This window comes from Cydia fagiglandana, chromosome 9, assembly GCF_963556715.1.
Source record: "Cydia fagiglandana chromosome 9, ilCydFagi1.1, whole genome shotgun sequence".
Lineage (NCBI taxonomy): Eukaryota > Metazoa > Arthropoda > Insecta > Lepidoptera > Tortricidae > Cydia > Cydia fagiglandana.
The window spans coordinates 3633403-3660715 of NC_085940.1; the positions used below are offsets into that span (position 1 = coordinate 3633403).

Genomic DNA, 27313 nt, shown 5'->3' on the forward strand with positions numbered 1-27313 from the left:
TCAATACAAAAGATTTCAACGGGTGGACGAAACGGTGATCTATATAGTATAATTATACTCTATGTATAGGCAAGTAGGTATGTGCAAACAGTTTACTTCAGAAAATGTTTTTATTTTTATTTTCAGGTTACAAATGTCCATACAAATGATTACTTAAAAAATATATACATATAGGTATATGAGGCGAGTAGAAGTAGATATTAGTAATAAGCCAACTAATGTGTGTGTTTATTTACACGTTTACGTTTACAAACATGACATGTGTGCATTATAAATACACATTAATAATACAATACATGTCGTGGCATTGTATTATATGTATTCGTAAAATCAAATTATATTATTGAAGAACTAATCATATTTTTATTGTAGATATGAAACAGTCAATAACAAACGCTTGTAATTAATTTTAATAAAAACATTTGAAAAAATAGGATGACGCCCAGACTTTAAACTAAATCTATCAAATTAGGCTATGGTTTTCCGCAAACAGCACAATTTGATAGTCCAGCAAAATCGTTTTTTTCCCAATCCCTAATTGGCCTATCACGAGATTAGCGAGCTATCATTAAAATGTAGATATGCTCAGTTTTTGCGTATTTTTTTCGAACGCGGATGCAGGTGTCTCAGAGTTAATGGCGAAGCGGTGTGACCTCACAAACCGGACACCGGCCGACCTTTGTTGATATCCTGAACGCATCCGAACCCATGTGAACTATGGATGTGTAATGTATAGGGTTTTTATGTGATCCTTCGCAATATTATTTCGTATCGGACCAGCTTCAGCTTCGCGTCAGTAACTGGCAGGAAGTTGCGCAGGATCGGGACAGGTGGCACGCTCTCGTTTCTGAGGCTAAGATTCTCTTTGGATCGCTGAGCTAAAATAGTTAGTTATGATGTTTGAATGACGGGCGAAGGGTAGAACAGAGCGGCAGGGTGATGTGTGTCTCAGGATGATATCCCTTGCAGTAAGGATAAAAGAGAGTGGGGAGGTCCTTGCAAAAAGACTGGATATCAGGTGCCTATTTCAGGGATAAGGTAAAGCAGGTATGTAATTTTGGTGAACGTATATGATAATGAAGGATTTATATCGAAAGACCTAGTGCAAAGTCGACAGTATAGGTAAGTATATTTACACTAATTGCCACATCAAAGTTGTGATAAAAATAAATGTTTATTAAGTATTCTAAACAGCAGATATTTTGAGTGAGCTAATAAATACGACAATAGTTTATTTTATAGACTTGTTTTGATAAATTTATCGTTAATATCGTTCCGATCTGTTGAAAATGGTGTTGTTGATGTTTATTAAGGTAGAGACAATATGTTGTTATGGTAATTCCGATAAAAAACTACAAAAGGAATATTCATATTTGATAAACTTGATTGATAAACCAGTTTGCGGCATTTTATTGCACGGTCTGTTGTATTTTAAAATAAGTTTTAATGTTATTAGTTACATAAGAGGCACAAATGTGTTGTTGTCGAAACGGTTGCTCGTAATTTGGCAATTGTTATTCTTTTATTTTGTTTTAAATAATGATTTATAAGATTGCTATGGCATGTATTTAACTATACAATAGTAGTCGTTCAAAATAGCTAAAAACAAATGTGTCATACATTACATACCTTTACCGAATAACTAATTTGTACGAGCTTATACTCTGTAATCTCTGTATCTTTAGGTATTTAAATAAAAGTAAGAAAAATCTACCCTCAAATGGCTCCTTAAGCCAGTTGAGGGTAGATGAAAACATTACACGATCAAATAGTGTAGGTTAAAGTCAGGTCGGTCAGTCACTGATCCAGGCGGTTTTGTAATTGGTCGATAGTTTGAACCCAACACCTCTGGTTCGGAAACCGGCACGCCTTATGTATAGCTGAGCTACATAATAGCACTTTAAAGTCTTCATACTTAACCCATATAAAAAAAAATGTTTGGGGAAAAACTAATATTTCAAAAAGGGGTTACGTATACATTTTCGCCTTAACCCGTTGAAATATAGAGAAAATAAATTTTATTAGAATTAGAAGTTTATTATTGAGAGCCGATATACCAGTATTATAGAACTATACTCTAATAGTATAGTACTTGTAATGTTTTATGCCGGCTTCACACGGCTCTGCTTCCGCGTGCGCGCGCCTATGCCGATGATGCAACGATGCGGGTCTGGGCCGACGAAGTGTGTCGCGGTGACTTAAACCTATACTACGTATTTGTAGTACATGTTTGTATCATACTAATCGATTACGAGTTGCGAATGATACATTGTGTGTAAGCATGGCGACCATAGCCACAGAATAAATAATAGTACTGTACACTCTAGTAGTAGTACTTGTACAGAAGGTTCACTCTCTAAATAAACGCGTCTAATACGACCGATAGGAGTCTGGCTACTGAAATAATACCCAGTTTTGGGTAAATTAAAAAAAAATTGGGCTGGTCACACTGTGTGTAGCAGGAATTATAGTTTTGATACTACACAATATTTTTGATTTTCTGTGCACACTTAAGGTACCTAAGGAAATAATTTAAATATACGTTGACGTGCACTCAAAGTCAACTCACATAATTTCTACCACTATTTAAAGTACAGTCAACGACAAACACATAAGTTTACGTTCCAATGTTTTGATTTTATTGATATTTTCCAGAACTTCTAGTTTATCAGTTTTTTTCCACACTTGTCCTGTTTATGAGATTCAGGTATTAATAAATTCACGTACTTAATCAAAGTTATAGGGAAATGTTAGAAGTAGTTAGAACTAGTACTTAAAGTATCAAAATATTAATAGAGCGCCAACCTACTAAATTGTTTACGACTTGTAAACATTGCAGTTTTTCGTTATAAAACGCTTCACGTCAACTTCGCACATTGTCGTAATTATTTACGAGCTTAAATAATAGTTTGCGGACCACACTCGGTATAGTCATTATTAATATTATTTTTTAAGTATTATTTTAAAAAAAACGCCTTATAAACCGTGAATAATTAGAATGACTGACATAAATTGACAACAGACTTTGAACTTTTTTTAAAAGCATAGACAATTGGTGATACAACAAGGAAATATTTGTCAACAAAATTTGGCTAGCCGGACTCTATGACCGCAAGGTGGCGCAAGCGCGAGCTACTACTGCTAGACACCAAAACTGGTGTGGGCCGCATGTAGCAACGCGACGAAATCTCGGAGTGAGCCTCGCTTGACATAGCCTGCTATTATCGACTGCGTGTCTAAATTTGCCAGATAAATTCTATCAAAGTTTGATAATCAATAATAATAAAATAATAATTTAGCCTATATTGTACGTCCCACTGCTGGGCACAGGCCTCCTCTCAAGCACGAGAGGGTTTAGGCTATAGTCGCCACGCTGGCCCAATGCGGGTTGGGAAACATACATATATCTTTTTGTTAACCTATCAGGGAATGGTAGATATGTACCTACTTTTGACGTAAAGTGCGACGAAGTAGCGACTTTAAACCGTACACTTTTTCTAAAGTACCTACTTGTTAATTAAATAACGGTCTAGGTTCCGTATACAATATTGCACTATCATAATAACCATAAAAAATTGGGTTTACAAAACAGTCTCGAGACCAATTCGATACCCGCCAATATCGGGGCGAGTGCGCCGGCAATTAGCATGGTGTCGGGTGTAGATGGTGCAACGCGTTGCCGCAACGCGGGGTTAGGTAACCATTTACAATGCTGCTGGCGCCGCGTTGAGGACTTGTTTGCACTCTCCTTATAGTCTGTATCTTTAGGTATTTAAATAAAAGTAAACAAATAATTTGTAAATTTTCGGGTAATTAACAACATTTATTTTTTAACCAATCAAATACAAAACCGCGGATCTGTTTATAAACGACCTGACTTTAACCTACATTATTTGATCGTGTAATGTTTTCATCTACCCTCCACTGGCTTAAGCAGCCACTTGAGGGTAGATTTTGTTTACTTTTATTTAAATACCTAAAGATACAGACTTCTACTGCCGTATTCGAACTTCAAGATATTTACAAGAGACGACACGTGACACGATCCATTCTAGATACGTTATAGTTTAGATATCAACTAGTTCTCTTTTGCAGCGCAATTCGGGCAACCAATGCCACTTTTACGTTAGATAGAGTAAGATATCTATTATATAGATGTGAATTGGATCTCTGTCATATCCTGAGGAAATTGTTTAAGAGTATCTCCAGAATCGCGCAAATGTCAAATTTGACAGGTTAGATCTTAAACATATCGTTATCGTATCTTGGTGATGTCTAAAAGATATCTAATAGATGTCTATTTCAAAATCCGAATCGGGCCCATAGAGAACGGCATCCGTTAGCTTAGTCCTATTCTATGACGGGTTATTACAGGAATTGAGAGACTTTGGGCCCGATTCGGATTTTGAAATAGTCATCTATTAGATATATTTTAGACATCACCAAGATACGATAACGATATGTTTAAGATCTAACCTGTCAAATTTGACATTTGCGCGATTCTGGAGATACTCTTGAACGATTTCCACAGGATATGACTTAGAGATCCAATTCACATCTAATAGATATTATATCTTACTCTAAATAACGTATAAGTGACATTGATTGCCCGAATCGCGCTGCAAAAGAGAACTAGTTGATATCTAAACTATAACGTATCTTGAATGGATCTATTAGTACGTGTCGTCTCTTGTGAATATCTTGAAGTTCGAATACGGCAGTTTATCGTAAGATAATTATTCGACGATAGTTGCCGTAAAACCACCCTCCTAAAAGCTCCCAACTGTGGCCCAAAATTAACTCAAATACATATACAGGGCGTCCCACGGCGATGCCACATGGAGGGAAAGTACCTTAAATATCATAGATAGCATATTTTGCTGAAAGAAGACTTCATTTTATTTTTAAAACTTAGTTAAATTGCATTCATACTTTTTTAATTTTTTTGAAAAAAAATGTATGGAAAAAAATTATCGCGTCATTGGAGGAAAAGTACCTTAATTATTGTAAATGAACATCTTACTGAAAGAAGACATTATTTCGATTTAAAAAAACAAGTTGAATTGCATTTTAAATAATTACATGGTTAAACCGGGAATCGAACCCGCTACACGAGAAAAAAAAATACCTTGTAGCTTTGTCATACCGATCGAAAGGCTTCAATGTGAGAATAATTTTTTTGGTACAAGGTATTTTTTTTTCTCGTGTAGCGGGTTTGATTCCCGGTTTAACCATGAAATTATTTAAAATGCAATTCAACTTGTTTTTTTAAATCGAAATAATGTCTTCTTTCAGTAAGATGTTCATTTACAATAATTAAGGTACTTTTCCTCCAATGACGCGATAATTTTTTCCCATACATTTTTTTTCAAAAAAAATTAAAAAAGTATGAATGCAACTTTACTAAGTTTTAAAAATAAAATGAAGTCTTCTTTCAGCAAAATATGCTATCTATGATATTTAAGGTACTTTCCCTCCATGTGGCATCGCCGTGGGACGCCCTGTATAGTATATAGGTGTGAATATTATTTCAATGTCACTGTAATGTTCTAAGGCAAAATATTTTCATAAAAGGAAGAAAAAACTCAGGCAACATCGAAAAGAAGATTGGTATTGTAAAGTATCAATACCAATCTTCTTGTAATAATGAGTACTAGATAGGTACAGAAGACTCACTCTCTAACAAAACGCGTCTGTCACGATCAGCACAGATATGGCCGCTAGGTGGTGACAGCGCCACGCGCGGCTTATGGCAAACCCCAAAATTGGGGTCGAACGGATGTACCTGTAGCAAAACGACGAAATCGCGGAGTGAGCCACGCCGGTAAAGTATGGAGATTATTTTGACTTGCAACAAGCCAAGCGCTGCATATGCACAAGCAAGTCACGTGCCAACTGCCCTATTGCTCACAACTCACAACCCACGCGGCCACTATAAATGGAAAATAATTTCTCCACAACAGTTTATAATTAATAGATACTCCAGGAACCGCGGTAAATACCTATAAGTACTTTAACAATCGACGATCACTGCTGCATTGTCGCAGTGTAAATATTTTCTCACGGTTACAATGACCGCGTGATGAGTGGGAGGTATTTTAATTTAAAATGAACTAAACGGAGTGTCATCGGCAATTAGTTCAGTTAAATATACACTGTATACGTACGTACACAAACATACTGCAGAGCATGCATGGAGGCAGAGGAGACAGCCGCTTACGTCATTCTTGAATGCCCAGGGGTGGCAAAATACCGGCCACAACACCTCGGCTCACCGGGGTCTCTCCCAGAAGTCGTCGGGGTCTGCTAGGCTTCTTGGTAGAGTTGGGTTGGCAAGAATAGTGCCGCAACCCATCACGCAAAATAGGCGCAATAATATGACGTCGAGTTGCGGAAACCAAGCCTGCGAAAACCTATAACCTAATATACACAAACATAACCTGGCCCCGTAGACAACATGCCAATCGCTAACGCTCCGTAGCGAACGAAACTCAACTGTCACTGTCACACTAATATGGAAGAATGATAGAGAGACACAAAGCGATTCGATGGCGAAGCGATAGCGATTGTCACCTTGACTAGGCCGCCTGTATCGGTACGTAGTAATGCGCTGAACTACTGATTAAGTATCCTGTCATCTAAACTGACATCTAAATCAGTTTGGTGTACAGAACACAGAACCGCTAGTATAAACTTCTTACGATAGCGTGACGAGTGTTCACGTTTGCGTTATGTCCATTTTTGTATGGGATTTTGAACAGCGTGCCAAGCGGGACGTTTTGGAAACTCAAAATCCCATACAAAATGACACTTAACGCAAACGCGTACGTCACGTAACGCTATGGAATGAAATTTACACTAGGGGTACAGAACAATTATGGCTTAACTGTGCTCTAATTGTACTAGGCACATTATTGACAGATTATACTTCCGAATTCATCATAGAGCTAATGGGTATTTAAGTGGAAGACAAAAAATTGTGTCAAAAATGTATAGCCGGATGCCGGATGCAATTCAGGATATTAATATCATAAGGATATGCTTTATCTAAATGTCTAAATGTAACTTAGGTGCAGATTTTTACTTTAAGTAGGTACATTTTTGTACAGTAAGCTGCAGTAAAAAGTTACCCCTCCCGGCATAGAAGTTTGTATGCAAAGGTGCAAAGTAATAGCGTTGCTAACTGTCATCATCATCATCATCATTTCAGCCTATATACGTCCCACTGCTGAGTACAGGCCTCCTCTCATGCGCGAGAGGGCTTGGGCTATAGTCCCCACGCTAGCCCAATGCGGATTGGGGACTTTACATACACCTTTGAATTTCTTCGCAGATGAATGCAGGTTTCCTCACGATGTTTGCTAACTGTACTGATACCTAATTATATATTACAGTAGTTTCATCATTTTCATTATTTGAACAAAAAATATCGAATTCAATAAATAGAAACTAAATATTTAAAACTATACAGACAAAATAAATATCCATACAACTAATCATCGCACTGCAATCGTATGAATATGTGTATGGTATTATTAAATACGGAGATGTAATCGTTTTATTAATTGTTATTAAACGAAGCGGCGGTTACTGAGTATATTTAATTGCTTTAGTTAATTAAAATGGTCCATAAATATTTCCTCATTGATTTTGTGTTAACCTTTTGTGTAGAAATATTTTTAACATTTTAAGGTACTTGAGTAATTGAGTATGTACGTCACAGTAGTATCTTAACAAATTAAGTAGTATTTTGCTTGCGATATATGTAAAATAGCAAATTTTGTAAAGTATGTAATTGTTGTAACTTTACAATTAGAAAGTAGATAGGCTTAGTTAAACTTGTTTTTGGCAAGTTAGACTTGTTTTTAAATGATAAATCGGGATTGAAATATGGTTACTAAATAAATTCAGAGCGTTTTCCTCCTCTGTCTTTTTGTTCTATGTTGTGTTGTTTATTTTATATTAATTGGCATCAAAAGACTAAGGTCCAGTTGCACCAACCACATTTAGCAGGCTGATAAACGTCAAACAGCAGGGAAGTATGAAATTTAGCGAACGCGCTTTAACGGTGACAGACGGTGTCGTGCAATCGACCCTAAGTGCTCTCTCACTCACTGATTCACTCACTCACTGTACTCACTCATTCTGAGTGCTTTTACTCTTATCACTTATTATTAGGTGGGTTCGCGAACTGATTATACAACTTCGCAAACTAAAGAAGCTTCCGTTCTTTTGTTGAAGTTCTTATTGCTCCATCATTAGCGATAAGTATGACTTGTAAGAGTGGAGTCTCAGGCTGATTGGCCGATTACTTCCTAAAATGTTCATAACCTTTGTGATAAGTGCCATGTTCGGATTATTATTTCAATTGTAATTGTAGTCATCGTAAGGATCGTGTACCTAATTGTTTAATAATTCCGTTTTTTTTAAAGCATAAGATGGAAATCTTATAACCTATAGGTTAGTTACAATGTATTCCACAAATCTGATAAAAAATATGTCAAATGACATTAAATTTCTTCATGAGGCCGAGAGACATTTTGGGCACAACGGTGCGAGGCTGCGAGGGCTTTAACAACGACTCTGGTGGCCTACCGCGATCCACTTTATACGTGTTGTCTCTCTGTCGCACATGTAAATTCATACCTAAGTGTGACAGGGGGCCTCCCTGCTACTGATAAGCCCTAAACACTCTGCTCCCAGCCTTTTTATGCGAATGGCTAAGGAGTGGAACTTAGTTCCTGCAAATCTATTTCCAGCCTGCTATAACTTAGATCTTTTTAAGGTGAGAGAATAGACATCATCAGCACTGACCATCAGTTTAAATTCTAGTCAAATGCTTAAAATTCAATAAAAAAAAAATCCTCCGTTTTGAAACCCGCACACAATTCTTAACAATTTAATATGCACGGACAATTCAACATCTCATAAGAAACAATTTATTACTCAGTTCAAGTGTTCAAGACCATTATTTATAAGTTTTAGGCTAATCGTCCCGCTAGCCTTCGTGTAGCAGTTACGTCGGGACACGGGTCAAAGTACAATAGACATATAAACAGTGTTGCCAAGTCGGATTTCGAAAAATGCTAGAATAATGTCTAGATTATTCCAAAATTATGCCAAAGATTTTTGAAATATGCTAAAAAAAATGCTAAAATATCACTTGAAATTAGACACTTAAAACACATACATTTTTCAAGTTTGCCGGGTTTTTCTACTGACAAGATCTGCTTGACCAACTTTATCTATATAAAATCGTTGACGTCCGTCGGTCCACTAAAGTCAAAATTCATATGAACCACATAAGTGTGATGGCGCATATTGTTGCTGACAAGTTGGTGCAAACTTGGCTTAGACTAAATTATGCTAAAAAATATGCCATATGCTAAATGGAAAATGTTGGTGCCAAAGCGAGTGAAAATATGCCAGATCTAGCATCATTTATGTCAAGTTGACAACACTGCATATAAATATCAAGCGGCCATTACAGGGGACGTTATTATCACTGACGTGAAGGCCGGAGGGCTGGTTTAAGGTAAAAATATAATTACATAGGTTATAGGTTAGTAGGTAAATGATATTGATAAGGATACGAAGGGCCCGATTCGGATTTTGAAATAGACATCTATTAGACATCTTTTAGACATCAGTCATCACCAAGATACGATAACGATATGTTTAAGATCTAACCTGTCAAATTTGACATTTGCGCGATTCTGGAGATACTCTTGAACGATTTCCACAGGATATGACTTAGAGATCTAATTTACATCTAATAGATATCTTACTCTATCTAGCGTAAAAGTGACATTGGTTCCCCGAATTGCGCTGCAAAAGAGAACTAGTTGATATCTAAACTATAACGTATCTAGAATGGATCTAGTACGTGTCGTCTCTTGTGAATATCTTGAAGTTCGAATACGGCTGCTTCAATTAAATATTTCGCGTTTGCAGCATAACAAAAAAAATGTTCTTGCCAATAAACATGTATTTTTTGCAAAGTATTTATGTTGAACACTTAGCGACCTGCCCCGGCTACGCACGGGTTACACAAATTCTTCACAAATAATACACTTAAACCTATTGATAGGTGAAACCCGCATGAAAATCCGTTCAGACAGACGCGGCAGCCTTTACACGGTGCAATGTAGTGATTATTCTTTCTCGTTAATTTATCGTCCTACGTTCAAAACGCCGGACTAAAACGAGAAATTAGGGCATTTTCATTTAACTGTGCAACTTTAACGGCCGGTTGGCAATCGTTACAAAAATGACGGTCAATGTCAAATCCCATACATTTTGTCAGGAGTGTAACGGTTAGACATTACTGAAAAAATAAATTAATTAAAAAATTAAAAACACGACTGCTGAATTTTAAAGCGAACTGAAAAGCTAAAAATAATGTTAATATGTTAGTTACATAAGGGGTCATGCACATTTATGACCGTGACTGTAGGTAGGTACGTGTGCATTTAGTTTCGATTGCAGTCGGGGGACCTTCATTTACCTACTGCATTATTTCATTTAAAAGGTCCCCCGACTGCAATCGAAACTAAATGCACACGTACCTACACGGTCATAAATGTGCATGACCCCTTATGTAACTAACATATTAACATTATTTTTAGCTTTTCAGTTCGCTTTAAAATTCAGCAGTCGTGTTTTTAATTTTTTAATTAATTTATTTTATTTTACACATTTTAGTGACAAAACGAACTAAAACTATTATTTATAAAGATTACCCGGGAATTTAGTTTGTCCACAAAGTTCTCTTTACGTGGATAGCTATATTTAGCTCCTGGGACTGGGACCTTTTAATTAAACTCACCTTTCCGGAATACCGGCGTCTTTTCTGTGGATAATATGTGGATGTGTTCACGATATGAGACATTTGACATTTTCCCATATAGCTTCTTAAAAAGAAGTAGAAGTTTTTAACATGTCCATAAGGGTTTGAAGGTCCACAGTAAAGACTCATAACTTTAACTCCCACTAAAAAAGTTATTGACTCGATTACCTTCGATGCGACTTTAGCAGGACGCACATGGCCCTAGGCTAAATAGCACGTTGTTAGCAACAAATCGAACAACAATCATATGCGTCTGATTGCATTTCATTATTCAGTCTACGCGACGCTAACATCTTTATGTGGCAGTAATTACTACCTACTTACAAATGATGAACTGGCGAATATAGGTAGCTATTAGCCCCGACAGACTAGATGGCTGAGGGCCGAGCTCTGCGTAGGGCCGAACGCCCAAAACGTTCAAGAGAATCACGCTCTTCTACGCGAGGCTGAAAGCCATGCTGCGGGACGTTAGCGGTGAAACACAGAACCATTGTACATGTGTCAACGTAGACTGAAGACCGAGCTCTGCGTAAGGTCCACGGGTGCAATTTCTTCAAATGTCTGACCGAGTTCCACGAGTACTAAACTCCCGCAGGTCAGTCTTCGGCGTCGCGTGGAATCGCGCCTTCCTAATTAAGATACTAGGGGAAATTGAGGATAGCGCATGTACCTGTCCGACGCTTCGGACCTTCGGCTTTACGCGGAGTTTGGTCTACGGGCTTCGCATTAGACACTTGTAACATTGGATTGTCCTGTGTTTACATAAATACTAAAGGTACGCCTCTCTCGGACGCTTCGGGCATTCAGCCCTACGCGAGGTTCGCGGCCTTCGGCCTTCGTATTTAGATACTTGTACGTATTATTGTCTATATTATGGTATGTTGTTGTTGTTTGAATACTAAAGACGCGCCTTTTTCGGACGATTCGGGCCATTGGCTTTTTTATTGCTATAAAAGGGGAGATTGCAGCTATACTAGTGGAAATTGCAGTAAGTGAGTTCCACCTGTCAGATGATCCTGGCCTTCGACCCTACCCCAGCTCGGACTTTGGCCTGCGCATCTAGACACTTCTTCTATTGGTCTGTGTTTGAACACAACACTCTTGGAGCTCGGCCTTTGGCCTTCACAATTAAGATATTATTTAGGGGAAAGTTGCGAAAAGCGCGCGCTCTGGCCCTTGGACCTAACGCGGAGCTCACATTTCGGCTTTTGAATTTAGACAAATGTCTACTACTACTAGTTAGGTTAGGAATGAATAAAGGAAGGTTCGAAGCATTTGAGAAGGAAGGAAGAGACATAATATGTATAAACAAATATGTATTGTCACATAGATACTTCTTACAATAGGGAATATTACTCGAAACTCTGCGTAGGGGGCGCCACTACTACACTCCATCACAATCTCGGGCTCTACCGCGAAATAAGAAAATCGAAATTTCGCTATCACTCTTGCATATTCGACAGAACATTGCAGTATCCCTATTATGAAAATTAGTTTAGTACCTACGCATGTGTTAAAACAAAACCAATTTTTTTCGCAGGCGGGTTAATTAGGTTTAGTAGGCAATGATAATTTTATTCACAAGAAATATAAGAATCCAATAAGCCAGAAATTATTCGAAGCCCATCGCTTAAATAGAATTTCACACGTTTAGATTTCAAAAGCGCGATTTAGAACATGTTTGCGTTTAGTTCCTGTATTTACCTTAGGTATACCATATGATTTATATATATTTTTATGATCAGCGGTAAAAACCCTTACATTTGATAGCTCACTAAATAAGATAGAAGGATTTATTTTTCTTAGCACATTTTGTAAATCCTTATTCTACCAAAATAAGACTTGAGCACGTATGTTGCATATATATTTTAAATCGTCTTTCAAAGCTCTTCATTTTGAGGCCCCACTCGATAGCTTTGCAAGATTTTTTTTTCTAAAAATCACGCAATAACATGTATTCTGTCCGCTATATTGATTTTATTATGACGTCACATAGCCTATGTTAGTCGGGATGACGTAAGGATTCTAATGATATATCATTTATCTAAATCGGTTAAGGCATTCAGAAGTTATGGTGGAATAAAGAAACTCACATACAAACATGAACCCTGAACACAATACACTCTTTTTGTTTGGGCAGTCGTGTAAAAACGACTTAAATCGCGCTTTAAAGTACAAGTTAAATGAAAATGCCAATTAACATGAAGCCTCTAGCAATATTTATTTCCGCTAAACAAAAGTTAAGTAAGAGTCACGAGGTGTGCGTTGCGCAAACCGAGGAAGGAAGATTCGCCAATGCTGTAATCGTGCACGCAACTAGCCGTACCTTGTTTGGCCCATCGGCCTAACTTAGCAATCTGCCAAAGTAAAGGAGGATGGGCAGATTTGTATGGACACTGGCCTATGAACCAAAAAAAATAAGCGACATACCATTGGAAAGGTTTTTTTAATACAGTTGCTCAAAAAGTGCTACTTTACGTAGCTGTTTAGCGTGCGGAAAGTTGGTTATCTCGAACTAGTGCTTTTTACTTTTCCAATTTTTTTAAATTTATATTTGTTCCAATTCACGACTACTTATTGATGAGTGTTAATATTATTTTCCTTTAAACGTCGTAATCAGCATAAAAACCTACCGTTAATGTAAGAATACGAAAAATATTACATATTTCATATTTAATTACTTACCTCTTCGTCATTATAACACGTTTATTTTTTAATATTCAATATTGAAAATTCCGTTCTTAATAAGTTGACTGAATGGAACGGAATAGCTGTCAAACGCCCATAGATATAATATACTTAAAGACGACGTCTAACCGAGCTGTCACTGTTACCACTTTTGTTTAGTGTACGATTAACAATGTTTTTCTTATTTTTTCGCAACTGTATTAAAAAACGTCGTTCGATACACGTGCGGAAATGTCATTCTTCACTCGTCCCGAGTCTTGCCACTCGCCTGCGGCTCGTGGCAAGATATCTCGGTACTCGTGAAGTAATGACATACCTTCCGCACTAGCATCGAAATGTACTATTTTATATACCTACTCCATTTTTTTTTATGGCGAGACTTGTCAAATCTCTGTTTAAAAAAATATGAGACATGACACAAAAAACATAAGAAAACGAATAAATAACTAAAATATCGTGACACCAAATTATCCACAATAACAAAACCTTAATGATCTGTGACACAGGAACATATTATCGAAAAAATCTATACACCTACGTTTAAACTCACACTACTTTTTGCTGTGATAACTTTTTTCACACAGAGATTTGGGACTATCTGCCATAGCAAAAGTAGTAGAACTTAGAATAAGCTATCCAGTGACATATTGCTTGTCCTTATTGGTCATATAAGCCAATTTGCCCACCCTCCTTTTCAAAAATCTCGTATGGTATGTTCTCGTTAGTTAAGAACATTGAGTAATAATCCCAAATCTGAACGAGAACTTTGTAGTGGAAACTTGCATGAGAATTTCTCCATTAGATTTTCTAGAAATTCCGGAAATTTTAAGAAAAATTTGCGGACTGTTTTGCGACTTGGAAATCTTCGTGCGGAGCGAAAATGGTGTGTTTACGAGTAGGTAAATAAATACTGATGGCCCATTTCACTATTGATTAAGTATTGACGTGGCTTGCCAGTAGGCAGGTACCTAGTAATTTCATGTTCACTTTTCTCTAACAAGCTGCTTAGGACCCCCGGTGTTTTGTTTTGTAAAAGAAATTACAACACCTGTAAGATCGGAACTAAAAAAAATTAGGCGATTCATCAATTCATTGTAACGTTTTCCGCCAAATTGGCGCCAAAGTTACGAAAAGGTATTGCGCATGATAATCTTTTACATTTATAATTTTTCACAACTTACGATTAATATTTTGGTTCATATTAACTTTCCTTTAGAATTTAGTCTCAATCTAAGTACCTTTCATCCACATCCATAGACAACAGGAAATCATATTTTATATTATAATTTTCTCCTTACTTTCCTTGGAGTATAAACACATCACATTACCCTACTTACACTATGGATAAGCAAACACTTAAGAATAATTTCTCGCATTAAATCTATAGGAAAATATCGCTATTAACACTCTAAGCAAACACGCTAAACTTATCGAGCACGCATAATAGAACGTTATGCAACTTACATAATACCGACTTATGAATGAAAAGTAATGCCGGAATGTGATTACCGATTTGCCAGTTACTTCAAACACGTAACTAAAGATCGCACCTTTGAGATGTTTTAACTTCGACTTAAGAGTGGATGACGTGGCTTGAAATATTCAAACAGCTTAAGAGGAAAGTGGACGCCCGGTTCTTCATATGAACCAAGACCCCATTTCCCTCTCTGTATATTGACATTGTGGAAAATGTTTTTATACAATTTGATGTATATTAACCGCGCTATGCCCCTTCCTTTAACTTTTTTCGATGTTTTAAATTTTTATAAGAGTTAAGTGCAAAAAAAGGGAACATATTTTTTGATTTTTATATGGTGTGAATGCCATTATAGTTCGTTTTTTTTTAGCATTAGAAAGAATTTGCAAGAAGGTAAGCGATCTTGACATGTCTTTTAATTGAAAAACGCTTTTTAAAAATCAAAAACTATTACTTACGAAAGCAAAAGAATATAAATGATCGTATTAGATTCATAATTGTTACATATTTGCCGTAACTTATTTTTAAAATGTGTTTGTCAATTAAGAGACACATCAAGATTGTTTACCTAATTTCTAATGCTAAAAAAAACGAAGTATAGGCATATACAATACAATACAAAACAAATACTCTTTACAATACATTGTGATAGTTGGCCATTTGTTTTTAATGATTTTTTTGTAAAGTAATGTTTAAATAAATAAATAAACAAAGAGGAAAATGGGGACTAACGTTGATATGGAGAAGCGGACGTTCACTTTCCTCTCAAGTATGTCAGATACGTCAATCTGGTTGCGAGTAAGCTTTTGGCGAATTCGTGGTTAGTTAATGAAAGTGGTACTGCCGCGGGCGGGAAGAAATCAGAACGTGTTCTTACGCAAGACGAGACGGGATCCCCTGTTGCGTAAAACCGATAAGGATCGTAGGTAAAAAACCGGGCAAGTGCGAGTCGGACTCGCGCACGAAGGGTTCCGTACCATAATGCAAAAAAAAAACAAAAAAAAAGCAAAAAAAAAACGGTCACCCATCCAAGTACTGACCACACCCGACGTTGCTTAACTTTGGTCAAAAATCACGTTTGTTGTATGGGAGCCCCATTTAAATCTGTATTTTATTCTGTTTTTAGTATTTGTTGTTATAGCGGCAACAGAAATACATCATCTGTGAAAATTTTAACTGTCTAGCTATCACGGTTTCGTGAGATACAGCCTGGTGACAGACGGTCGGACGGACGGACGGACAATAGTAATAGGCTCCTTGGGTACGGAACCCTAAAAACGAAAAGAAGACTTACTTAATTGCAGAGTATTATTTTGAACTTGGAATTTTGATCTGCAATACGGCTGAACGGCACTGTTCAGAAACTGGTGTGGCTCACTCCGCGATTTCATCGCTTTGCTACTGGTAGCTAAAAGCTACATCCGTTCCACACCAATTTTGGTGGCTAGCCATAGTTAAGCCGCGCGTGGCGCTGTCGCCACCTAGCAGCCATATCTATCCTGATCGTAACAGACGCGTTTTGTTAGAGAGTAAGTCTTCTGTACCTAGTACTATTATTTATTCTGTGGCAGAAGTCAAGTAAAATAATATTTTAGTTAAAAATTAAACATTTTCAAGAAAACATGCTAATATAGATAACATTTCTGATTTCGCTTGAAGATCACTTAATTTTAGACAATTTAAATTTGAATTAACGACACTAAATTTTCCCTTTTTCTCGCATAGTATGTTATTACAATCAAATTATAAGAAACCCAGCTATATACAATTTTATGTAATTATGCAAACCGTGACCGAGATGAGTGCCAAGAATTAACATATATGCATTAACTGTCCATTGTTAATTACTGAATATTACCAGATTATTCTCGAATGATTGTCATTATTTCTTGATGGTTATGGACTTGTGGAAGCTTTTATTCAGCATGGATCTATAAAACGCGTCAAAACAAACAGATTTAACCAACAACATTTATGTTATGGTAATTAGTTTGCATTTAATAGAAATGAATAGAATAGAATTTAGTTGTATTAATTGTACATCGTTTTATTCAAAAATTATTTAAAATTAGAAGAACAAAATAATAATGAAATTAATGATACATTAAATGCAATGTTATGCTATGTTAGTTAAATAATTAGATTAATTCCATGGTATAATAATATACTCCGCCTGGTACTCTCTTCCCGTTTTTTCTAGGTCACCTGACTGACACAAGCCTACGTCATCATGCGACAGCGCTATATGACAATATGCGATAGCGCTATATATAGCGGCCATGTTATTGTGACGTAGGCTTGTGTCACTCTGGGAAGAGAAGATCATGTTTTATTAGACAACGATTAATTGTAATGAACTATACTGAACGCAATTAATTTAAACATATTTTCAATATAAAGATTGAAATTCCGTTAAAATAAAGTAAATATGTAGTTTAAAGTCAAGAGTTTAGATTTCAAAAATGAACAGTTTTCGTTTATAAAAATATGTAAATATGCTAATTTTAATTGATTTATTAAATTTTCATTTTATTTCATTATTATATGTATGTATGTATGTATATACTTTATTGTACATAGAAATAAAAACACGAGTAATACAGTTACTTGAGTGAATTAAATACAACAAAGGCGAACTTATCCCTGTATATACCTATATCAATACTCCATAGGTACCTACTCGGAGTGTGCCAGAGAAGCATCTGCCAGGGAGAACTGGCGTAGAATCGTTCGTCGTTCAACGTGACCGCGACTGCTCTGTCAAGAGTAATTCGACGGAGAAGAAGAACTCGGAGTAGTTCAATGTTACGAAATACCTAGCACTGAAACCATCCAAAATCGGTTAGAATAGCGCACGTAGAACTAATCCGAACTTGCTTTTGCAATCTCTTGCGCATCCTTGTGATGTAAGTCACACGCGACCCGCATTTCGATGGGACCCATTACGTAATGTTGATATCCTTAGGTCCATGTTAACTGATAACGTTAAACAGCTGTTTTATAGGACAGCTATCGCGAAAATATATATTCAAAGATGATGATTGATGAATATATCTATCGCTTTACCTACTTCATGCTAGAGGGACGGATAGTACCCATAGGTATTTAGAGTTTGCGGTGGTTCCATATACACGGTGGCTAAAAAATATTTATGTTATAATATCGTGATTTCCATGGTCCCATTAGTAAAAGCACAGAATAAATAATATTACTAGGTACAGAAGACTCACTTCTAACAAAACGCGTCTGTCACGATCAGAACAGATATGGCCGCTAGGTGGCGACAGCGCCACGCGCGGCTTATGGCAAACCCCAAAATTGGGGTTGAACGGATGTACTTTTAGCTACCTATCAGTGGCGGCGCGTCAAACATATCCATAGGCAAGCCGGGGCTAATTTGGCTTACATATTTCCTTTACAAGTCTGCTCAAACGTCCAAAAACAGGCAAGCCGGTGAGAATCGGCTTTTATGGACGAGCCGCCACTGCTACCTATAGCAAAGCGACGAAATCGCGGAGTGAGCCACGCCTGGTAAAAGTTGCTGAGTCAGTATACTTAGTCCCTAAACCTCCCTGGCAACCGGGAATGCAGTTATATTTTAGCCACCACGTTCATACCCCCTTATTCATATACGCTCTACAAACCTCGATTAGCTAATAATCGTTTGTCTTTATCTGTCATTTTGACTTATGTATTTGTAAGAAAGGGATAAAACATAATTTAACTAAATCAGGCCAAGACAAATTGCCATCATAATATTCAAAAATTCTAACCCCCTTATTCATAAACGTTTACTAAAGTTAACAAGCCGATAATAATCGTTTGTCCCTTTCCATCATACCGATACGTCGGAAAGGGACAAACGATTATTATCGGCTTGTTAACTTTAGTAAAAGTTTATGAATAAGGGGGTAAAAAAATATATTTTTTTACAAAGACTCTCTCACTTTGTTCTCTCTATTAAGTTGATGACTCTATGTTGCGTCAACTAGGGTTAGCCAGTAACTCAGGGTTAATCGGTTAAACCCGGAGTTACCAGTACTATTTAACCCTGTGTTAACGGTTAATTCCAACTTACTGGCTAACCCAATTTGTGCAAGTGACCCTCATTCTTACGAGGAGAGATTAGAAAAATTCCCCAAGCCAAGAAAGAGGTAAAACCGAGAAAAAATTAACGACAATAGCAAAAAAAGAAAAGTATGTATGTATGTACCTATATGTAATGCATGCGTTGTGTGGGTCTTCCCCGCTTCACAGGATACTGGCTTGTTCATCATTTTCATCAATAATATTTTGCAGATATTTATGGGAATTCGTACCTAATTTATGTAAATTATCAGAATGCGCTAATAAGTTTCTTGGTACTGATGATGAACACTATGTTTTCGGAGAAGGATAACATCATGAGGAAATTGCCTTATAATCACACAACTTACTAAAACTACAAACTGAGTAGGTATTCAACTAGTCATCTTTAAGTTAAAATAAATGATAATTATCGACATCATAACATGCATGAACGTGCATGCATGAGCAATGAGCATGTCGGAGCCGTGTCGTACTAGGACACTAAAGGGCTGGCTTCGGTTCGACAAAGGTGGAGACAACTTCATCACACCGACAAGAGCACTCGTCTTAAATTGAATGATGATGATGATGATGAATTATCGACAATAGGGCCTAACATGAAGTTTATATGTTCTAATAAGTACCTACTTCCACTTATCTTATTCAGTCTTGCTAAAGAGCGCTGCTAGATAGCCGAATTGTTAGAGCGTGTGACTTTCAATCCAGAGTTTGTGGGTTCTACTCGTAACCCCGGTTCGTACTAGTTCCTACGTCAATTTTTGGGATTAGTTGCTAAGCGAACCTCAGGGTCCTATTAACTGTGACTAAATAAGCGCCAGGAAGGTTATGATTCTTGCTTTGTAAAGGCTTGGATCGTATTGGTCAGGAAATACAGACGACGGAAGCAAATTCCCCTACAAATAAAGATCTAATGCTATTTATTCTAATCATACTGCCGTATTCGAACTTCAAGATATTCACAAGAGATGACACATATTAGATCCATTCTAGATACGTTATAGTTTAGACATCAACTAGTTCTCTTTTGCAGCGCAATTCGGGCAACCAATGTCACTTTTACGTTAGATAGAGTAACGCTACGTCTTACGTAGGCGAACAACGCGCGAACGCGGCGCGGCGCGGCGCGGCGAAAGCGGCCGCCGCCGCGCCGCGCCGCGCCGCGCCGCCTGACATTCGCGTGCAAATCGCGCCGCACCGCGTTCGCAACGAGATCGCTTACGTAGGACACTTCTATGGGCATCAAAGGATTGATTTCGCCGCGCCGCGCCGCGCCGCGTTCGCGCGTTGTTCGCCTACGTAAGACGTAGCGTTAGATATCTATTAGATGTGAATTGGATCTCTAAGTCATATCCTGTGGAAATCGTTCAAGAGTATCTCCAGAATCGCGCAAATGTCAAATTTGACAGGTTAGACCTTTATCGTTATCGTATCTTGGTGATGTCTAAAAGATATCTATTTCAAAATCCTAATCAGGCCCATAACATTGTAAGCAAATCCAACATCAAGAACGTTGTCTTATTAAATAATGCAACAAGGAAGACAATTTACAGTATCTGTTTATTTAATTTTCGTCGACAAATAGCGGTATTATTCAGCTATTTGTAAGGAAGATCCCTTCGTCAGATGTAAGATTGAACTAGCCATGCGTTGAGATAACTGTGAATTGTGTGCATTAATGAATGAGGTAAACGTAGGTACATGTAAAGTTAGCTAGTTTAGAATAATTTATGTTTGCAGTTGATTTTAAGCTTTGTGGGAAGTTATTTGACTCTTAGTTTATAGTAAAAACAAATACCGGGTGTGGCCTGTAATATGAGCAAAAAATTAAACTGTAGGCTGTACTCCTCATACTGACCAACGGTTCAGCGACTTTTAAAAATAACTTGTGGTTTGATATTTAATACACTTTAAAGTTTATTCTAAGACGCAATGTATTGCGAATTTTGTTTTGTTTAAGGCGCGACAAGCAACGTCAATCACAATGATATGGCGTGGTGATGGCGTCCATTGAAGATTATATTTATTTTGTATGAAAATTAGGGAGTCTAAATAATTCATAATTTTTAAAAGTTGTACAACAAAAGTGTCACCGTTTGAGGAGTACAATCTATGTTTTAATTATTTGCTTATGTTACAGACCGCACCCGGTAAATAGATAATTACCTAAACCTAAAAATCGATAAGGTTTTATATGGATTTTTAATTTTTTTGTTGACTCAATTTAATATTACAATAATGATACATGTTTATTAAGATGGAATATATTTTTAGAATATTTGTTTTGGTACAAAAAACGAGAATTGTGCCCACTCTTTTGAGAATATCGTATAGAAATACTTTCTTTAATTAAATAAATTAGTTATATTAATTTAAAAGGGGTTCTCATACATTCTTTTTTATTGTTAATTTTTACGGATGTATTATTTATTGTAACCGTGTTTGAGAAATTATAGGCTTTTTTATTTTATTTATTCATAAATAAATTACTTGATAGATATCGTTTACGTATCTATTCTGTTAAAATTAATACCGATACTATCTATATTCTGTTTAAATATCTATTATTTCATCTATAATTCCATCTAAGTGGGTCAGTGACTATTACGCAAAGCCAGATCCTTGACACACCCACACAAAGCTTCAACAATATTTACTTATGTAATTGTCAATGCGATTTTTTTATTAGCGGTCAACAGTTAAGTAAGAAGACGGCAAACATCTTTAAAGCTAAACAATTGGTAAACAAATGTTATCAGCATACAACTATTATACAGGGTGTTTGGTACATCGTTTGCCAAATTAAAACGGCAGATAGGTTGACTCATTTGCTATCTTCTCAGGCCCAGAAATTTTTAATTTAGCGCACTTTTTTTTCACTTCTATGCCAGTTTTTCGTAAATTTCAATTTTTTACTTGCATAGTAGAAAAAAAATACATGGCCAATTTTGTTTTTCTAGGCATAAGAAGATAGCAAATGACTCCACCTATCTGCCGTTTAATTTGGCAAACGATGTACCAAACACCCTGTATTTTAGCACCAAGTTAGGACTAAGATGGCCGGCTTTTTATCATTTGTCACCATGCCTGTAATATTCTAACAAGTATGTAAGTGCGAAAGTGACCCATGACATGACACGTGATAAAACCGCGACCATGATATTGATACCGCTGCTGTAGGGCTAATATGGTCGGCTCTTTATCATTTGTCACCACGCCTGTCACGTTCTAACAAATAAATAAGTAAGTGCGAAAGTGACGCATGACATGACATGTGATAAAACCGCGACCATGGTCCCGCTGCAGGTGTCCAAGGTTTATTGAAGGACATAACTAGCATTTAAAAATAATGTTAAAAAACTTGTAATCGTTGTAAGATGCAAATTATAATATCTAGATTTTTCTCGTTAACTTTTGCTGTTTTATTTTCTCGTTCTAATAATAAACATTTTTAAATGGTTTACATTTACATCGTGTCATTTTGATTTAGAATATAAATAACCCCAATTTAAAATGTACTCAACATTAAGAATATTTTCAAACTCAATAAAAATATAACTAAGTGATGTAACAGTATCTAAAAAAACAGTAATTTATAACATCAAAATCGATATCCACTGTTTAATACCTAATGGTTCCCCATTCAATTGATACCGCTGCTGTAGGGCTAATATGGTCGGCTCTTTATCATTTGTCACCACGCCTGTCACGTTCTAACAAATAAATAAGTAAGTGCGAAAGTGACGCATGACATGATATGTGATAAAACCGCGACCATGGTCCCGCTGCAGGTGTCCAAGGTTTATTGAAGGACATAACTAGCATTTAAAAATAATGTTAAAAAACTTGTAATCGTTGTAAGATGCAAATTATAATATCTAGATTTTTCTCGTTAACTTTTGCTGTTTTATTTTCTCGTTCTAATAATAAACATTTTTAAATGGTTTACATTTACATCGTGTCATTTTGATTTAGAATATAAATAATCCCAATTTAAAATGTACTCAACATTAAGAATATTTTCAAACACAATAAAAAATATAACTAAGTGATGTAACAGAATCTAAAAAAACAGTAATTTATAACATCAAAATCGATATCCACTGTTTAATACCTAATGGTTCCCCATTCAATTAACTTTTTGTTACCTACTACAAAAAGCGTGACATTAACTTTATATCGGTGGTGTAAGCGAGACTAAGTAATTAGCTAATTTCCTTTTACAAATAAAAAGTCTAGCTTGAAATTGACCAAGTCCGAGGAGATTTACCTAAAAATGGGAGTTACATTATTAAGATTATATTCAAAACTTTTCAGTAGTTGGTAAATAGTTTAAATAGATTTATTATGTCATTTATTGGCTAAATAGGTATTGCACGATTAGAAATAACAAGAATAAAATTTTGTCATTTTTAATGCTTAGTTAAAAAATTTAGTGTGAAAAAAAAACTATATTCCTAATGAGTTTTTTTATCCTTTTAAAAATTTTGGTACTGAGCTTACGTGTTGATACTAAGCAAAATATGTACCTACAATGTTATAGAGTTAAACCATGAAAAGTCTGCAGCGATTTTGATAGCCCACGTAGTGCAAGTGTTATTCAAAAGTCATAATTTCATAGAAATTTGACGTTTAAAATAGCACTTGCACTGCGTGGACTATTAAAATCGCTGCAGACTTTTCTTGGTCTAACTCTAGTGTTTATTTATTTTATTTTATTAAAAAGGTAAACTTATCCCTTTGAGGTATCTTTTATATCTATTGATTATTTTGACAACTTTTGTATAATATTTTGAAAACTTTTTGTAAAGTGACATTAGGAGCACCAAGTGCCGGCGACCTCTGCTCGGCCTCGTGGGGACTAAGTTTTTTGGGACTTAGAAAGTGTGAGAAAATGGTAACAATAAGCAATATAAGCATAATAAATCGGTCTCGTAGGTGTAAAATAATCTCTTCTAGTATATTAAGGACCAAATATATCTAGATATAACATAATTCATAGTATGGATTAAAAAAATACGTAGGTAGTTAAGATATTCAAATTAAAATTCCAAAATAACAAATATTTTTTTTATCCGCAACTTTAAAAACATAAATAATTAAATATATATGAGTCTCCATTTTTGGCGTACGGAAGCTAGAAGTTTTGATTAACAGGAAACTAACTTATGAAACATGTTTCTATAGCGTCATATGCGCTACGAATTCGTAGCGTGTATAATATATATATGACGGTTAATTATATAATTATCACCTAACTAATTATTATATAATTATCGAGTTTCTTGCCGGTCCCATATTGTGATACCCTCCTCTAATTTAAGAGGGAGTTAAATCTTCTCCGGCAGACGTGTTGCAGCTTTATTTAACGTTCATAAGCACATCGTAAGCCTACTTGAAAAAATACCTAATCTTTTTCTTTGCGTTTCCGATAAAATCAAAGTATTATTTTTATGTAGGTTAATTTTGCGAAACTTAGTTCCAAATTGTGACCGACTACGTGAGCTTACGACCGTGACTGGCATTGTCCTACATTTTCTAGACGAGAGGAATTCTGCACTCGAAACTTAGCAACAAGGACAGGAGACAATTCTTTTGTTTGGACATTCAAATTAAATACCATGCACTTTAAATTTCATAAATGGAACTTACGTTTTAAAAGTTCCCATGTTGCCGGCTTGACAATAAACAAATCACTCAAACATACGCACAACGAAACACGAAAAGTTTTCGAACACTTTTGAAAATGGAACGGCGGTTTTTTTTTCACGTGTTGACCGGTTCGCGAGCGCAGCGTCCGCACACGCGGGCTCGCTGTTATTGGTAGAATGAAGCTCGGATCGTCGCTCGGCCCGACTCCGTCGAGAGAGAAAGTTGCCAAGACTTGGCGGTTACGTCCGATGACGATCCTCGATTGCGTATTCGGTGACAGAATTGAATTTTCGCGTCCCGCCGAATCGCGCGCTACTGACACGCTGACCGTTCGCTCGACAGTTCTACTTTTAAGATTTTGTTTTGCGGAATTACAGTTCGTTCTGAAACTAAACTTTTAGATTATTTACTTTTAATAAATCACAATTTTATTAGGATTGTATAAACTTACAATAAAAAGTAACCTAAAATTAAAACTACCTAAACTAATAAACTAAAACTTTACTAATACTTAAAAAACCGGCCAAGTGCGAGTCTGACTCGCGTTTTTAGGGTTCCGTACATAATTCCGACTCACGCTTGACTGCACATTTTTAATAGATTTTCCTGTCATCTATAAAGAACTATATTGTGTATTTTTTTCAAAATTTTAGACTGGTCATGGGGAATGGTCATTTTTTGGCTATTTTCTTAAATAATTTCGGACCAATATGTATTTTAAAATTATAAAAAAACATGTCCATCTTTGGGACACTAATTTACATATGTGTACCAAATTTCAACTTAATAGGTCCAGTAGTTTCCGAGAAAATAGGCTGTGACAGACGGACATACAGACGCACGAGTGAGCCTATAAGGGTTCCGTTTTTTCTTTTTGAGGTACGGAACCCTAAAAACTAAAAATCGATGTCTAAAGAGAGCCCCTGGGATATAGTGCCAAGGATACTGGCAGCATTTCCTCGCTGAATCTCAACGTTTATTCGTTGAGCGAGGAAGCTGTATTTAGGATTTAAATTCGTACGAAGTCTGTTCTTATATTTAGTAGGTAGGTACTTAATCATTACATACTCGAACGTAATAGGCATATTTAAGTGATGGGTTGTTTAAACACGCGGATGTTGGTCACGCGTCGTTGTTTAATGCAAATCAATGATTTTATAACTGCATTTATACGCATAGATGATTAGGAACATAGATATAATGCATTTGTAAATAGGGGCATTTCACGCCAAGCGGGCAGCGAAAAAAGTGTCAGGTCATAGAATTTGCTGAAATTTTGAATAATTATACTACTCGATATTCTAAAAATACGCATTCTTTTTTTTTTTATTTGGCACCGTTTCCGGTTTGGAAGCATTTAAAAAATGGACGAAAATTGAGGAGAGCATTTTACAAAAGCTGATGCAGCTATTATTTAATAAACTGAAAAATAAGTTTAATATTGGTTTGTATACAATTTTAATTGCTTTATCTTGCAGTTATAACAATTTTGATATTTTTTAATTTTTTCATACAAAAAACCGGAAATGAAAATTTCAAGTCAAATTTATATAAAGTTCGGTATTTTTGAAAATTTTTATTTTTGCCTCAAAATGTAGCTTATAGTCCATCAAAAATACATGGAAAGTTTGAGAGTGGGATCTGCATTAGTTTCGGAGATACATGAACTAAAGTGCAAACGTGCCGGTCTGAGCGTCGTACTGGCGATTCCTTAGTTACCCAGTCAAATAAAGGTTTTGACCCTGGAATGACAAATAATAAGCTGGAAACTCGTATAACTACACCTTCGTTTCGGCGGTCTTTAAATTACGATAAAAGTCATAGAAAACCTCGTGTTCGTACCGGAGTTTATTCAAGGTCAAAGGTCACAAAAATTTCTTTATCACGAATATCAAGGTTTCTATAGCTCCAATTATGTTTTTATATAAATGAAGATTGTAGAGCATACTATTTGTGACAAGTCATATTTCGGGCATTTTTTCAGATCCTCAACCGTTTTGTAGGAATTGTCGGATATAGACGGCATAAAACGCGTAGCGGTCAGCCATGCGCTCCGTAATGCAAATTTACCGTGAATTCCGGTGAATAATAACTTCTCTGAAGTTATTTATTTCATAAGATGCTATTTACGGATCATACGCTGATTTTAGAACAAAAGTTGTCTCTTCTGTGGACAATAGTTAACAGCTTTTGTGCATTTATGCATTCATTTTATGAAATAGGCTAATATGTAAAAGAAGTACCCCTTCATTAGGATTAATTAAAAAAAATAGGGTTTGTTGCCTCTAGTGTCCACAGAAAAGAGGTAAAGTTGAAGTACAAATAATACAAGTAAACATTTCCACAATATTTTATTTAACTGGCGATGGAAATATGTATCTTTTCGATCTGTCTTCAACATTTGCAATTTGTTGGTTTTACATTGAGTTAAAATTTGGCATATTTATGAAAAACCAATGACAATGCAATATTTTAATGACATTACTACATAAGTTAAAATAAAGTCGCTTCCCGTTGTTTGTCCCTGTGTATTTTAAATAGACAGAGTGATTCAAGAGGAC

The 27313-nt window shown here is 36.1% G+C and overlaps 2 protein-coding genes across 2 annotated transcripts in view; both read right to left on the reverse strand.

Moving 5' to 3' along the window:
• The window catches only part of LOC134667146 (heme peroxidase 2), a 109540-nt gene extending 84594 nt beyond the window's left edge, over positions 1-24946 (reverse strand). Inside the window, exon 1 of the mRNA XM_063524443.1 lies at positions 24753-24946. Coding sequence (XP_063380513.1) covers positions 24753-24769 — 17 coding nt within the window. The 5' untranslated portion in view covers positions 24770-24946. The remainder of the gene's footprint in view (positions 1-24752) is intronic.
• LOC134667159 (uncharacterized) overlaps positions 1-27313 on the reverse strand; it is a 287834-nt gene that overhangs the window by 153808 nt on the left and 106713 nt on the right. The window lies entirely within an intron of this gene.